The 17,460-nt window shown below is 42.8% G+C and overlaps 1 protein-coding gene across 3 annotated transcripts in view; it reads right to left on the bottom strand.

Moving 5' to 3' along the window:
* The window catches only part of PDGFD (platelet derived growth factor D), a 335,184-nt gene that overhangs the window by 140,355 nt on the left and 177,369 nt on the right, over positions 1 to 17,460 (bottom strand). For all 3 annotated transcript variants that reach the window (XM_033950339.1, XM_033950337.1, XM_033950338.1), the window contains one exon: positions 11,255 to 11,435. In XM_033950339.1, coding sequence (XP_033806230.1) covers positions 11,255 to 11,435 — 181 coding nt within the window. The remainder of the gene's footprint in view (positions 1 to 11,254; positions 11,436 to 17,460) is intronic.

Genomic DNA, 17,460 nt, shown 5'->3' on the forward strand with positions numbered 1-17,460 from the left:
ATGACGGCAGATAAGGGCCATAGCCATTCAAGTCTTCCTACTCTACTGACCCACCCCCCTTAGTCTGCTCTCTTAGAGATCCTGCTTCCAATGACCCATCCCTAATTCCACCCTCTTAGGGATCCCACATGGGTATCCCATCTACTCTTAAAATCAGGCACGTTGTTTGGCCTCGATTACCTGCACCGGAAGCTCGTTCCAATGATCAACCACTCTTTCGGTGAAGAAATACTTCCTGGTGTCACCATGAAATTTCCCGCCCCTGAGTTTGAGTGGATGTCCTCTTGTGGCATTGGTATATTAAGCCAGGGACTTCTTGGCCTAAAATACCAGTGCCTAAGTCCATCCATACCCAAACTCTGTTTCGAATCCACCCATAACAACATCTACTTGACGGTAGATGACTTGGTGTAAACGCTCACATCAAAGTGGTAGGTGCCTGCCAAGTTAGCTGCTAACCAGCTAATTAATATTTTTAAGCATTAAAAATTTTCTTTGAATGACACGTTCAATTAGTGCCAATTAGAAAATTAAGTTAGACGCCTAGATTGGCTAGGTGCCTCAATCTAGGCGCCTAACTGTAAGTGTCTTTTATAGAATCAGGGCTTAAGTGCTAATGCAGTTTAGTAGAAGGGTTGCCAGGTTTTCCTTTCAGAAAATCCGGACCCCCTAGCCACGCCCCCAGACCCGCCTAGTTCTGCCCATATCCCGCCCCCCAAGCCCGCCTTAGCCCCACCCCACGCTGCCTGCTCTTGTTGGGCAGGGAAGAAGTCCATTCATGTGCGGACGGTACATGATGACATCACACGCACACACGTGTGCGTGCGACATCATTGCGTGACGGCCGCGCCTGCATGGACTTCCTCCCTGCCCGACAAGAGCAGGCAGCGGGGGGTGAGGCTAAAGCAGGCTTGGGGGTGAGATATGGGTGGACTTCCTCCCTGCCTGAAACAGCTTTTCAAAACACGGACAAAGTGACGGGTTTTGAAAAGCCGTCTGGACCCCCGGACATGTCCTCAAAAGGAGGACATGTCCAGAGAAATCCGGAGGTCTGGATTCATGTTAATTGGGTTGATGAGGGAGTTGTAGTATGAGGTTCTTGTCTAAAAAATGTCACTGTGGTGACTAGGCTGAGTTGGATGAGGGTTAGAAAAAAACAAGGATAGAGGGAACCCTGTGTAAATGTGAATGAAGGAGTATGATTTTGTAGCCCCACGGATACTGATTCCAATTGAGCAAGAAGTCCAAAAGAGTAGGAAAAAAAAATCTCAAGCCAGCAAAAGGCAAGAAATCTATATTAATTTGAATTCACCTATAAACATCTGTGAGCTATTAAAAGCCAAGAACATTTGGTTGTATTTAAGTACTAGGCCGCAGAGTCCAAACCACAAGCAACTCAGCATATTTCCAAACTGCGATTCCTTTATTTAAATCTACATTACAAAGATGTTTTCGGACATGAACTTTCAAAACCATGGAAATGACAACAATGAAAGCCCTTTCTGTGGCTACAACTTCATTTTTCCTCAGAAATCAGGACTGTTGTCCAATGTGTTCACAAGTAAAAATACCCACATTGCTCAGGAATGCATGTAACCCAGAATGCACTGAAACCCAGAAGCAGCAAAGGTAGGACTAGGGATGGGGTGAGAGCAGGCCAGTTTAATAAAATGTTTATAGCTTTGTTATAAACAATTGCATATGAATTTCAAGTAAAATTGTGCTCAGAAAAAGCTACTGTGTGTGTGTGACGTGATTTCATAAACTACTCTTTGCAAAAAATTAAGCCGTTTACATGATGCAAATTCAGCATGTAATTGTGACCCAGATATCACAAATGTGATTTAGCAACGGGCTGTCTAAATGACCATTATCAGGAGTAATACATGGATTAGTAGCAACATAAACGTATATGCCCCTGAGGAATTTTCTAATTGGGCTAAAAGGAAAAACCAAAGTTCCAAGCGATGGCCTGTACCAAAAGAAAAGTGAAACGAACTGAGTTAGACACCACGGGGAGTGGGGGAGGAGGGAGGAAAGGAGGTGGAAAAATGCTAGGGTGGAGAAGAGACATACTGGAGGTGGCTGGGGGGAGGACAGAGATGCTGGAGACCACTGAGGTTTAGGGAAGGGAGGGTTGAGAGGGAGGGAAGGAAGGAGAAAAATGCTGGACACTACAGATGGTAGAGAAGGGTTGGAGCTTGGGCACTCCAAACAAAAATGGATTCTGCTGCCACCAACCTTGGCCATTCCCTGACACAGAGCTATTTTTACTTGAAACATAAATTCATGTTGGATTGATATTGTCTTTTTGAAGGGATTCACTCAAGGCGGTGTACATAAGTCAAACATAAGCGATAGACAATTACAGCAGTAAAAATATTCAAATTACAATGCTACATTACAATTAGAGAATGACACGGGGAAAAAAATTTGTCCCCTTCACTGCCCCGTCCCCGTGACCACTGTCCCTGTCACCGCCCCGTCCCCGCAACCACTGTCCCCACCCCATCCCCGCGACCACAGTCACCGCCCCGTCCCCGCAAGTACTATCCCCGCAGCATCCATACAAGCCTCAGTACTGCAATATTTAGCTTATTCCTTCCTTATAAATCAAAGTTCTGGCTGCTGAACTAGAGAAAGAGATGTTCAGCTGGCAGGGCTTTGTTTATAAATTTTTATCAACACAACTAATATACTCCTTTATCCTAAAGCACAAAAAAAAGGAAATAAATAAATAGAATTTTTTTTCTGCCTTTGTTGTCAGGTTTCTGCTTTCCTCATCTTCTCATTCAATTCCTTCCATCCACTGGCTGTCTTCTCTCAGTGTCTTCCATTTGCTCTATTACTGTGCCTCTCCCTTCAGCCCGCCCCAATTGGTCTGGCACCCATCTTCTTCCCTCCGCTGCCTCCGCAGTCTTGCATCTCTGTCTTCTTTCCTTCCAGCGTCTTCTCCCCACTCTGTCTTCCCCATTTTTCCCTTCAGCATCTTCTGCCCACTTTGCCTTCCCCATTTTTTCCCTTCAGCGTCTTCTCCACACTCTGTCTTTCCCAATCCCCATTTCCCTTCAGCGTCTTCTCCCCACTCTGTCTTCCTCATTTTTCCTTTTAGCGTCTTCTCCTCACTCAGTCTTCCTCAATCCCCATTTCCCTTCGTCTTCTCCCCACCACCATCCTTCCCTCTCGCCACCTCACTGCCCTTCAGCACCCCTTGCATGGCCCAAGAATCTCCCTCCCTCCCCTTTACTTTTGCGGTGCATTAGTAAAGTGACATGCTGAAGTTGGCCGAGCCTGCCTGCAGTCGCATGTGTGTGGGCAAAAGCTTCTCCTCTGACGCAACCAGAAGTTGCGTCAGAGGAGAAGCTTACACCCACACCCACACGACTGCAGGCAGGCTTGGCTGGCTTCAACAAGATACTTTACTAATGCGCCGTGAAGGTAAGGGGGAGGGGGGCCATGCGCGATTGGTGAATGCGCACATTCCCTCTCTTAACTGCGGCGACAAGGCCATTCACCGCTCCATGGGGCAGTAGATGGCCTTGTTTCCGTGTCCGCAGTGAGCACTCCCCCCCCCCCACCGTTTCGGTGAGTTACCCGCGGCTAGCCACGGGTAACAGCCACCGTGTCATTCTCTAATTACAATGTCAATCCAGCTCCTAGCATGAGAAATTCTAGTAGAACATCATAGAGGTGTCTTAAGTAGCCTGGTGTGTGGGCTTGTGGAGGAGAGAGGAGTGGGAGAGAGGAGGGTCCAGACCCATAAGCTACTCTAGCACCTACATTTGTGATGGAAAATGTGAGCCCACTGAAACACACAAAAATCCTATGCTACTTCCAATGATGCAAATTTTTATTTGTCTTTTTTATTTTCCCTATGTAAATTAGGTCATTTTGCAGGTACTGGAGAAATTGATAACTATTAGCTGTTCTGGGATGTACAAAGACAGTCACTTGCATGAAATGTTTGCAAATGGAGCAAGAGCCATGAAGTTTGTTTCCAGAATGATGTTCCTGTGGATTTCTCATCATGGGGAGTGTTGATTGTACAAGTTTATCACATAGATTGTTATTGCGTGACAGAGCTACAGCGGGTCTGATTTCTGAAACATCTATGCATTTCAAGGATATGCCAGTGTTAGAAAATGATATTACAGATTTTGTAGGACAAATGTGAGTACTTTAAAATGCAAACCAAATCTGGTGTCATTTTGTTCTTGGTGCCGGTTTTTTAGCAAATCTTCATGATGCTGAACTGTGGTCTGTTGGTATCCATGGTCTATATGCTCCACTGGATATCCCCTTTGTATGAACTAGCTACCCATGATAGATGCTTGTTTTTCAAATTTTGCTGGAGTCGTACACTGTTTTTTAAGTCTCAAGAATGGACTGTATGGGAGGTTCTTTAATTGTGCTTGGTGAAAACTAGAATAATGACGTCAACTTCCTGTTTCGTGGCAGGGGGCCAGCAGAGCCAATGACCACACACAGGCAGCCGGCAACCCAGGCAGCCGGTAACTGATCCATGGTCCTTCCCACTGCCTGGAGAAAGGGGGTGCTCTGTCCAGAGGAGGTGGAGGCTCACCGCTCCAGGTTCCTGCCCCACCAGGTAAGCCACTGGTGTAAAGACTTGGGGGAGAGGTAGAGAAAGCTGATCAATTCCTATCCCCCTATAGAACTGTATCCTCTACTATTCCTCTCAAAATACACTAATTTGTATACTAATAATCTTCAAATTGTAAGTCGCCTTGAATCTGTTTTGAACATAGTGCGACTCAGAAATCCCAGATTAGATTAGAAAGCCCCATGAATAGAGCAGGAAAGTTTTTTTGTGGTTCTGGAGGCAGGTGAAGAGAATCACATCTTGGGGAAAGGACGGACAGGATGTCCGCCCCAGAATCAAGAATCTAATGCCACTTCCTGGTTCCAACAGGATGCAGCTTCATAGGCCAGCATCAGCGTCAAGCAGTAGCTTCAGAGGAGGGAGGAGGGAAATGCTGCACTTTCCTCCTCCGACACTGACGCTGGCCCTTCCTCCCTCACGGCAGCTAGCCTATGAAGCTGCATTCTGCTGGATCCTTAGAACAGCATCAGAAGAGGAGGAAAGTGTTCAAGTTTATGTCAAGGCCCTAGACATTTGGCACCCTTTAGCACTGATGCCCTGGGCCAGAGCCTCACCTGATCCATAAATTAAGCTGACCCTGGTGTTCTGTATATTTAAGTGCTTAAAGGGATTGGGACTTGTATACCGCCTTTTTGTAGTTATACAACCTCACTCAAAGCAGTTTATATACAGGCACTTCAAGCATTTTCCCTGTCTGTCCTGGGGGGCTCACAGTCTATCTAATGTACTTGGGGCAGTGGAGGATTAAGTGACTTGCCCAGGGTCACAGGGAGCAGCATGGGGTTTGAACCCACCATCTCAGGGTGCTGAAGCTGTAGCTCTAACCACTACGCCACACTCTCCTCCATAAACGTATTTCACAATCCTTCTTCCTATGTGGAATTTAGAATCAAAGTGACATATTTTTGTATTACAGAGATATCCAGTTCTAGTTCATAAACAGCTGTAAAAGTTGAAATGCCAGCAATAGCTAAGTTATCCTCAATTAACTGAGCTTATACAATAACCATAAATCTTGAAGCACTTATCTACTTAAAACAAATTATGGTGGAAGTGTCAATGACAAGAACATGATGCTCCCATGTAATAAATTACCATCTTATATTTTCAAATAAAACGAAGTTGTTCTGATCTATATTTGCAAAACCGTCTTAAAGGTCTATGTACTGTCTAAGCCACATTAAAATCGGTCTCCAACACATGTAAATGCGCCAATGTTAGCACAAGGATTATCTGAGAATTTAACCCCTAATATACTAAAGAACATAAAATCTTTACTGCATTGAGCATTGACAGAAGATTTTGTACCATTAGGTAATGCATGCGCGGTTCCAGTTAGCACTGATGTACTATTTCATCTTAATTGCCCTAGGTTGTAACTATGCATGAGTTGTTTAGCAAAACCCAAACCAAAGCGGAACTGTAGTCTCCGGATGTAACAGGGACAAATAAAGTAAAATATTTATTCAAAAACATGTTGCACTTTATATCGCCCATCATATAATGCTCTACCCCACCAAATCACCACATGTGTCAAAATATGTGGAGGGGCATAATCAAAAGAAACGTCTAAGTCCGTTTTTGGCCTAAGTCGCTAGTCGGCTAAGTAAAATGTTCATTCCTGAAAAATACATCCAAAATAATTTCCCCCCCCCCCAAAAAAATGGTCTAGTTGGATGATCAGCTGTTTGATCGCCCAGACCGCTAAGTCGTCTATTGTTATACCCCATTCTCGTCCAAAAATTTGTCCAAGTCAATGCCCAGAACAAAACCTTTGGAACATGAGTGGAGTCAGCAAAGTGATGGACTTCACACCCAAACATTGCACTAGAGTAGTGGGGTACCTTACAAGGCACTGCTGTGAACTTCACAAAAAGTGTGCCACATAAACATCTCACCACAACTCCCTTATAGGTCATGGTGAGCCCCCCAAAACACCCCCAGGATCTACTATACCCACCTGCCTACCACCCCAATAGCCATTATGGCTGTAGATGCCACTTATATGGCAGTACAAAAGGGTTTTGCGGGGTGCACATATTTCACTATGAATGCAGTGATTAGAGTGGCTTATAGGCCTTGGCCTCCTCTCCATGGTTCACTAACCTACCCCCAAGACCACTTAAGCCACCTCTGTGCAGGTCTACTAGGCTTTCCTATTCCAGGCTGACAGGTGCTGATGTTCTGGAGGCAGATGTGTATGTTTTTATTACAATTTTTATGGTGTCGGGGGGTGGGGGGTGTCAGTGATCACTGGGGCAGTGTGTGGGGGTCTTTACTTTGTGTCTGCAGTGCTTATCTGGTCACTTTGGATAACTTTGTCACTTAGCCTGTTTTTACATGGCCTAAGTCACAATGTACAAGTTCCTTCCAGGCAGCCTTGTTAAACTTTCGGTTCTACTTGCAGTACGACTAAGTTTAAATCAGCCCACGTCCTGCCCAAATCCCACCCTCACTACTCCTCCTAAAATGCCCCTTTTAGCTCTGGTCATACAGCAGCACTGACAAGGCCTAAGTCGTTTTTAGGTACGTCTAAAACCCGTTTCGATTATCGGCACTTGGACGACTTGTCTTTTAGATTGTCTAAGTACCGATTTAGGCGGGTTTTTAGACATATTTATTTTTGGATTATGAGCCCCATAGCCTCCACTGAGCAAGATCCCACCACACTATCTATTATATACTATGCCCGACCGCACCATGTTCTTGTCATACAATGCTTTGCCACATTTTGTCACACTTTCACCTTTTCTCACTCATTCTACAATGCATAGTATAGTATCTTTCATACTATATTTGCCATACTGACTGCCATGCTACAAATTCTCATGCTATGCCCACTACACAATATTTGCCATCCTATGTCTATCATGCTAGGTTCTATACATATATACTGTCATGTCATACTAGATTAACCACACATATATCTACCATACTATGTTTGTTATCTTATGCTTGTGTATATAATTTATGCTTGTGTATATGTTTTCAGCAGCAAGTTGTCCGGTATTAGTGGGTCACAATGTGTGACAACATTTATTTGAATTTTGGTAACATCTAGGTGAGTGATAGTAACTTTCGTGCATCATCATTCTTGTTTCTCAAGACTCCTGAGGCAGGCCAGTTGGCCAAAATATGTACATGTCGAGTCATTGAGACATAGAGTCGTGTGAATGTACCATTATGACATTGGAGGAATAAAGATCTTCAGATCACTAGATGAGTTGGAGGACACTTTTGTAGTGCACATCATTCTGATTTGGACAATTCCATTCTGGTTTCTTTGTATTTGTGTCTGTGGTTTTGTTTTCCCCTGTTTGTTCTTTTTCTTATAATACTATGTTTGTCATGCAGCGTTTGCCATGCTATGTTTTGTCATACAATGTGCATCATAGTATGTCTCACCATACCATGTTTGTCATGTTATCTTTGACCATGCTTTGTCAACTATATTTTGCCATCTCTGTCAGTCAATGTCCTGCCATGCCATGATTATCATCACATTGTATAAATGTACTTTATTATGTATGTAAACTTGTAACCTGTTCTGAGCTTTCCTAGGAGGTCAGGATATAAAAGCAAATCAACAAATAAAATAAATAAATAAAAATAATATAAAAGCAGTTAAAAACAATAAAACAATCATCATGAATAAAGCCAGCCCATGTAGGAGCGCAAACATGTGTGTTATGAAGCCACCTAAGTGCTCTCGAAGACAATAACAATAATGACTTTATTTTTATATACCGCAATACCACATGTTTGTGCTCCAACATGGACTGGCTTTATTCATAATTGTTTGTTTTTACTGTTTTTAACTGCTTTTATATTATTTTTATGTGTTCTTTGAAATTATTTCTACTTTTATTTGTTCCTGTTACATCCAGAGACTACTGTTCCACTTTGGTTTGCTTTTTGGTTGACTCAATTTGGTTGTGGAACATAGGTCTATTTGTTTTTCTATTGAGTTATTTTGTGGTCACTTGCATGCAACATGGATTATTTAAAGACTAGTATTTTAGCCCGTTACATTAACGGGTGCTAGAATATATGTCTGTGTGTCTTTATTTCTGTCTCTCTCTCCCTGTCCCCCTTTGTCTGTCTGTCTTTCTGTGTCTCTCCCTGCCCCTGTGTCTTCCTGCCTCCTATGCAGCAGCATTTCTCTCCCACCACTTCCCTGTGCAGCAGCCACAGCAGCATTCCCTCCCCCACCATTTCCCTCCCCTCACACCACTTCCTTGTGCAGCAGCAGCGTTTCCCCTACCCCCCCTTTCCCTTCCTGCAGTCTGACCGGCTCCCTTAGTCCTTTACCGCCCCCCCCCTTTCCCTTCCCGCGGTCCCGACTAACCTTCCGATTCCAGCAGCGTCTGCAGTACTCTACACACTTCTGCTTCGGGGCATTCTACTGCCCAGAAAATCAGGGCAGTAGAAGGCCCAGAAGCAGCGTGTGTAGAGTGCTGCAGACACTGCTTGAATCGCAACGGGAGCAAGTAGGGGGAACGGTGGCCCTTTCAGAACAGCAGTGTAAGTCGATTTGTTGTGGATATCAGCTAAATGGGTTGACTGCGTCTTCTCCGGGCGGAGGTGGCGGCAACTTACTTGGCTTTATCCTTCAGAGGACAAGAGCTGCTGTGGCCGACAGGCTCTGCACCGCCGTGCGCATGCGCACTCCTACCTGTGGGCCCCTACAGCTCACGGAAAACGGGAGCACGCAGGTGGGAGTGCACATGCGCACTTAGGGCTTTATTATATTAGATATTTATGTAGTAGGCCATGGTAAGTCTGCATTAACATAAATGCAGACATTGCACAATTTAGCTTTAACTAAGGCAAAGATAAAGAGAACAATTCTATGAAGATGTACCTATATTTAGGTACCTAGAAGGCATCTAGGACTAAATTCTATCTATAGTACCAATACATTGGTGCCGAATAAAAGCGCTATTCTATAAGCTGTGCTTAAAGTTAGGCACAGATTTTAGAATAGCACTTATGCCCAGGAACTGCAACTAAATGTAGGCGTGGCCATTCGCACTAAATACCTGATCCTAAACTTAGGTGCGGTTGCCCATATTCTATAATTACACACACAGCTGAAAGTAATGCCCCTGACCTGCGCATGACCTGCTCATTTCCGGGTCCCCTTTTTTTTTTGGCTCACACATAAAATTTAGCTGCAGATCCCTGCACCAAAAATTTATGCGCATAGCTTGTAATTGATCGTAATTATCACCAATAATTGCTTGTCAGCAAGCCAATTATTGGCACAAATTACCTTGTTATTCAATTAAGTTGTGCGTGTGTAATTTGGTAATGCAACTAAAATTGCGTACACAATTTTTAGCTCTTTTTATAGAATTTGGAGGCTATTGTGCTTTTTTTGTGACAATTCCTACAACCACCAATGTTAAGGAGTGTACAAAAATCCAGCTTCACCATTCTCGTTAAAGTTTGGGTCTTAAATGGTCTTTTTATGCCATCCCAGCTCTCTTGGAAGCCCAATGTTACTGAACTATTGTTGTTAGGCCTATAACTGCCATTCTCTGCAGTTACCCCACAGTTGGGGGTCTGCACCAAAAGAAGTATGAGGAGAGACTGGAGGAGCTCAATATGTATACTCTGAAGGAGAGGAAGGATAGGGGTGATATGATACAGATGTTTAAATATTTGATAGGTATTAATATAGAACCAAATCTTTTCCAGAGAAAATAAATTGGTAAAATTAGAGGACATAATTTGAGGTTGAGGGATGGTAGACTTAGAAGTAACGTTAGGAAGTTCTTTTTCACAGAGACAGTGGTGCATGTTTGAAATGCCTTCCTGAGGGAGGTGGTAGAGAGGAAAACGGTGACGGGATTCAAAAAAGCATGGAATGAACACAGAGGATCTCTAACTATAATATGAATGGGTAAACTTTCACAGTCTGAATCCCACAAAGGAGATGGTTTGGATAGGCCGGAGTAAGCTTAAACGACAACTCCAGTGGTTGGAACCTTAAGAACAGTACCGGGTGGACTTCTAAGGTCGGTAGACCAGAAGAAATAAAGAAAAAAAAAGACAATTCAATCGTGAAATTGTAATGCATGTAGTTACAGGGCAGACCAGATGGACCATTCAGGTCTTTATCTGCTGCCATTTACTGTTACTATATTAAGGCCTAATGCAACCATTCCATTGCGTTTGGACCTCTACCCCCCCATCTCTTTTCTAGTTAGTCTTTCTTTCCAAACTCAAAACTGGTTCAAGCTAACTTAGGGCTCTTTTTACGAAGCCTCGTTAGCGGTTTAACGCGTGTAATAGCGCGCGCTAAACTGCCAGCCGTGCTAGATGCTAACGCCAGCATTGAGCTGGCGTTAGTTCTAGCCGTGTAGCGCGGGTTTAACGCATGCTAAAAAGCTGCGTGCGCTACAACGGAGCCCTTAATTAGTCGTGTCAGTCATGGCCTTTACTAGCACAGAAAGTGTGAAGATGATTCTATTAGACATTAAGTTGCAGGCTTACTTTAGTTTACAGGGCTTCTGAGTTTAAACTTGATAATCCCTATTCTAGGCAGTTATGATTCGTACCATTTGCGGCTACTGGAAGTGATCTTGTGAACAACATGTTAAAAAGCTGATTCTTCTGTTCACTTACCACAACGGAATAATAAACCTTGAATCCTGGTTTAGTTACAAAATAGTCATCTGATTTGAAGGTTATTTTTATGTGATTGGTCTTTGATGTGATTTTTGGTGGAACTTCCCTGTGTCCACACCACCGCCCTCGGATAACTGTACTTGTTTCCGACATATCTTCCACCTCCACAAAATCATACCTGAAGATGAAGAACATGACTTAGTCAATTCAACTATAACACGTTTGCTGAAACTAAAAAAAAAAAAAAAAAAAAAAAGAGCATGATAAACAGTTAAATTAAGACCCAGTGAATTTTTCTTTCACCAATGAAAGCTATAATAACGAGAGCATCACTTTTTTTTTTCTCTCTCTCTCATAGCCAAATGGACCAACCTCAATGAAAAAGAGTCATGACATTGATAGCATTGTTCATTTATTTTCATTCTGCACAAGCAACCTAACGCAGTGCGTTTTCACTAATGCCATACTTCTCTAATTATATCTCACCCTCATATGCCCTCTCACAAACACTGCCTACGTATACTTACAGTGTACATGTGCAAACATGCTCTAGTATGCATAATGTGACTACCTGTCTTGGTCCCTTTTAAAAACCAAAGGAAAACCAGTATTAGGGTGAGGAAGGCTCACCAAAAGTCCAGCTCATGTTCCCTGACAGATTTGCCTGCCTATCCTGAAAGATGTGCTTCAGAACATGAACCATGGGAGGAAGAGATTGGGTATAGTGAGGATGAAAATATTTCCAGTCAGAAAACCACTTCATTTAGAACGTTGTAAAAAAAGCAGTACTCTGTTTTGAGGAAATTAAGTAATTTGCAGAATGACTGGGGTGGGGGTGGGGGAGGGCAGGCAGGCAAACCAAACTCTAGACCAGGTGGAAGCAGGCTTGGATGGGATTCACAACCTCAAAATCAGAAAACTTTCACACCACAGGAGGCAGAGGAGAGTGAACCCAGGCTTTGGCAAGGTAGTGATGTGGAAATGTCAGAGGCTGAAGAGCCTGCTCAACTCTCTCAGGCAGAATCCTTTTTCCAAGAGAAACCTATGGAGGTAGGAAGCCAGTTTGCTCCAGTAGAAATTAAAATGGCATCTATGGATATGGGAGTTGAAGTGGGACATATTTTTGCTTGTGTTTGCCTTTTTCAAGAATCTTGCCTGAATTTCTAAGTACATGTTTTTGCCATAAAGGGTGTGAGCTGATACCTGAAATTTGTTCCCTAAGTCCAGTTAGACTGAGAAGGGAATGAAAGGACAGCAATTGCAGTGTTTGTGTACATACTGGGGGGGGGGGGGGTAAAATCTTGTGCTGAATAGAAAACAGATTTATGTTTCCTAAGAGTAAAGGTTTTATGTTTTCTGTTTTATTTTTGGCTCAGCAAGTGGCTGAAGATTGTTATAGGAAGAAACTACAATTCTACCCTGGGTAGAGATTTGTGGGATCTTTAAGAAGCTATTGTTTAAGTAGATTCTGCAATTCTCCATGCCCAAATTTTTCCTTTTGTGAACATTGCTGACATTTTTCCGTACTTCACTGCAATACTGCTGATCTATGGTTTGGCTTAGAGAATAAAGAGACAATATTGAGTTAATCTCAAAGACTGTTCGAGTGAGTGTATGCGCTAACAGTGAACTTTGTTGGCTGGGACGGACAAAGGCTCATTGCCAATACTCCTAGTAGGGCTATGCCCTATTTGGGAAGCATGCCAGAATATTGAGTTGCCACCTTGCAGAGTGCCCAGCACCAGAACCGCAGGCCTAGGTACGACAATATCCATTAATCACACTCACATACAGTTTTACCTATATGGAATAACACATTCTAATAATTATTGAAAAGATAAAAAAGGATACAATAACAAGAGGGACCTTAGGGTTATAGTGTCCGAAGATCTAAAGGCGATAAAACAGTGTGACAAGGCAGTGGCTGCTGCCAGAAGGATGCTGGGCTGTATAAAGAGAGGCGTAGTCAGTAGAAGGAAGAAGGTGTTGATGCCCCTGTACAGGTCATTGGTGAGGCCCCACTTGGAGTATTGTGTTCAGTTTTGGAGACCGTATCTGGCGAAAGACGTAAGAAGACTTGAGGCGGTCCAGAGGAGGGCGACGAAAATGATAGGAGATTTGCGCCAGAAGACGTATGAGGAGAGACTGGAAGCCCTGAATATGTATACCCTAGAGCAGGTATCATATCTCCCCTGTCCCTCCTTTCCTCTAGGGCAGGGGTGTCCAATGTCGGTCCTCGAAGGCCGCAATCCAGTCGGGTTTTCAGGATTTCCCCAATGAATATGCATGAGATCTATTTGCATGCACTGCTTTCATTGTATGCTAATAGATCTCATACATATTCATTGGGGAAATCCTGAAAACCCGACTGGATTGCGGCCCTCGAGGAACGACATTGGACACCCCTGCCCTAGAGGAAAGGAGGGACAGGGGAGATATGATTCAGATGTTCAAATACTTGAAGGGTATTAACGTAGAACAAAATCTTTTCCAGAGAAAGGAAAATGGTAAAACCAGAGGACATAATTTGAGGTTGAGGGGTGGTAGATTCAGGGGCAATGTTAGGAAATTCTACTTTACGGAGAGGGTAGTGGATGCCTGGAATGCGCTCCCGAGAGAGGTGGTGGAGAGTAAAACTGTGACTGAGTTCAAAGAAGCGTGGGATGAACACAGAAGATTTAGAATCAGAAAATAATATTAAATATTGAACTAGGCCAGTTACTGGGCAGACTTGCACGGCCTGTGTCTGTGTATGGCCGTTTGGTGGAGGATGGGCAGGGGAGGGCTTCAATGGCTGGGAGGGTGTAGATGGGCTGGAGTAAGTCTTAACAGAGATTTCGGCAGTTGGAACCCAAGCACAGTACCGGGTAAAGCTTTGGACTCTTGCCCAGAAATAGCTAAGAAGAAAAAATTAAAAAAAAATTAATTTGAATCAGGTTGGGCAGACTGGATGGACCATTCGGGTCTTTATCTGCTGTCAACTACTATGTTACTATGTCTTAAATGCTCATTTTGTATCACTTCCCAAAATATTTAACTGTTATGTGAAATGGAGATTCCCATTCACTATCTCTTGGAAAGGGAAAGAGGAGGGATAGAAGCTCTTTCCTCTCTACTGAGGTCCAGTTCTTCTTCCCAATAAGGAATTCTCATTCTAAGTTGGGCTAAAGGAGATTAAGGAGAAATGGGAAAGGTCACACTACATACATAGAACCTATGAAGTGCATTGCAGACATTAACCAAAGCATACGGGACTTACGCATTTCTGTAAAGGATGCCCAAGTTTGAGCACCCCCAAAAATAGACATATATCTTTGCAAAAAAGAGAGGCAATGGTGATAATGACGGCCTTGAAAAAGCTGTAGTGAAACATAGATTCTATGTCGGAGGATCTGCCTCTGCCATTAAACTTTTAAGATGAGTATTGCCTTTCAATGTTATAAGGCTTGAAAATCATGAATGAGCTATGAAAAACAGAGAAACAATAATTTATTGTGATTGAATGAGTATAAAAATTTGACCGATGAGGAAGCTGGTGCATTTAGTCTGTTTGAAAAAAAAAAAAAAAAACAGGTTTCTTACATGAGGTCATTGAATAATCTTTACTCCTTCTGGAGTGAAGCTTGTCTGCTTTGAAGGTGAATGATTATATTTAGTTTGATGAAATACTTCAAAGATTTAAATATTGCTATTCTATAAGCGGCATTCAAAGTGAGATCCATTGAAAGAATAGCGCTTAGCACCAGCTTCCATGCCCAATGTTGGGTACAAGGATCTACACCAACTGAGCCCTGGTGTAAATCTCCACACCTAAATTCAGATGCCCCAAATTCTGTAACACTGCAAACAAATCCCAGCCCCTGACCTCCTCTTAACCTTCCCATGGCCACACACCCTTTTTGCATCCACATGGAAAAATTTACGTGAACGTCTTTCTAGAATAATGGGCTAGATTCACAAAGCAAATGAGCATAATGAGCTTGTCGTTAAGTTAGAGATAAATCTGTAGCTGGGTTCAGAGCTCTGAAGTGCTTATGTTCATAGAGAACTCTGGTACTAGTACTATTTATTAGTAGAAGGGGTTTTTTTTAGATTCTGAAAAGGTAATTAAACATTTTATACTTCTGCTGTTCCCTAGTAGAGTTCAATAGTGAAAGCAACATAAAAAGTCATCCATGAGGATGAAAGGAAAACACTGCTGAAGTTAACACTGGCGTTCGGTAACTCATTTGCAATGCAAAATAAAACAAATTTTCATAAATGCTGGAAATGTTAATTAAGCAGACAAGATGTCAGGAATGGATGAGCAGCGGAAGCAGTTAACATTGACAAATATAGCAATGCATAATTAGATAATCAGATCAAGTCTGAAGCAGATGCTTCATCTTTTTTTGTTGGGTGTTTGCAGTAGCAGCAATCGGTTCCTCAAACATTCATCACTAAGCTAAAGGAAACCACAGACAGGCCCCCTCGGTGGTAACATACAATCCGGAGCTGGGAAAACCACCAGTCCAGGAAGACGAGTTACTGAAAGAAATATCCCCAGCTCTACCTGTGCTGGTCTTCCATCAGCCACCTAATCTGAAACCACAGTTGGTAAAAAGCAAATTCCTTGAACACACTCAACTTTATCTCCTTCTCCTGAGGATGGAGATTAACAACATACCTCCCTATAATCGAGGAACTTAATCAAACAGCAAAAGCTGCCAGCAACTAAGCCCTCAGTCATTAAAAAAAAAAACTCCACCAAGTGCATGTAATTGTCCAATCTCCCATCCAACAGCAGGAATTAGCCAAACTAGAAAGTCCATAAATAATTAAATGAAATGCAAAGTTCTTGTCCGAACTCGGAGAGGCAACTAAGCAGGTAAAGGAAAAGTTCAGTTTGTCCCCAGAAACTTTTTATCAAGCCAAGTTAGCGAAATAGCTTTCTTAAAAAAACAAAACCCCAAAACTAATACTGCAAATTCTCTAAACAAAGGGCTGAAAACGGTTTCCCTCCAAACTTAAGGATTGTCCTTTCCACGAATAGATCTCCACGCAACACAAGTGCATAGTAGATAGTTGTAAATGCCCCCAAAAAGCAAACTCCCCACAAACAAACCCATGAAGAAAAGAATGGCACACATTCTTGCTGTTTGGCAAGCTGCAAACTGTGCGAGCACGTCTCAAAGGATCCCGCGGTCACTCATACGGGAAGAACATTCAACATAAAGGGATCCTTCACACGTTCATCTTCTAATGTGGTATACATTTCTCCCTCCGTATTCGCGGTTTCAGCATTCGCGGTTTCCATTATTCATGGTTTTTAGCTTGCTGGCTCCTCCCCCCAAATTACCTCAGCTTGCATAGAGAAATCGCTGATTCCAAGTGTTTACAGAGATAATCGCTGATTCCCAGCACTTTCTTCACTGTGTTTTTCCTCTCCTTCAGGAACAGGCCAGGTCTCCCGCCATGTTATTCGTGGTTTCACTATATTCACGATGGTTTTTAACAGAAAACAGCAAATAACATATGAAAAAGTTATTCACGGTTTTTCTGTATTTGCGGTTCTGTTAATCCCCCTATCACAGCGAATACGGAGGGAGAAGTGTATAAAGTGCAAAGAGGGATGTTACGTTGGTGAAACAGACCAGTTGCTAAAGACCAGAATCAACTTACATTGAAATCAAATTTAAAATTGCAATACCAACCAGGATGTCACCTCTGTCGGACAGCACTTTGGAAAAACTGACCACTGCACCAATGATTTTATGGTAAGAATACTAAAAGGGAACTTTAAAACAATCCAAGAACATAAGACATTTGAAATTAAAGTGATGAAATATTTTGACACCAACCAGATAGGACTCAACAAAGATCTAGGCTTTCTTTCCCGCTACAAAGAAAGATTTTGTCACCTCTCTGTCTCCTGGTCACCCACCCACCTACCCCTCCCTCTCCCTGTGAAACTATCTCTGAAATGCTTTCATGTTTTCCTTATATATACTGATATTTGTCAACATTTGCTATTTCTGATCTGAAAAAGAAGGGTTACCTTTGAAAGCGCATCATAAAATGCATTGAGTTAGCCCAATAAAAAAGGTATTACCTTATTTCCTTCGGTTTTTGTTCTATATCTATATATTACTTTGGAAAGTGGACTAACCCCCCAGACCTCCTTCTGAGAACCTCGGCTTTTTGAACGCGTGCGGCTCGGGAAA

This window comes from Geotrypetes seraphini, chromosome 6 (assembly GCF_902459505.1).
Source record: "Geotrypetes seraphini chromosome 6, aGeoSer1.1, whole genome shotgun sequence".
NCBI classification, from domain to species: Eukaryota; Metazoa; Chordata; class Amphibia; order Gymnophiona; family Dermophiidae; genus Geotrypetes; species Geotrypetes seraphini.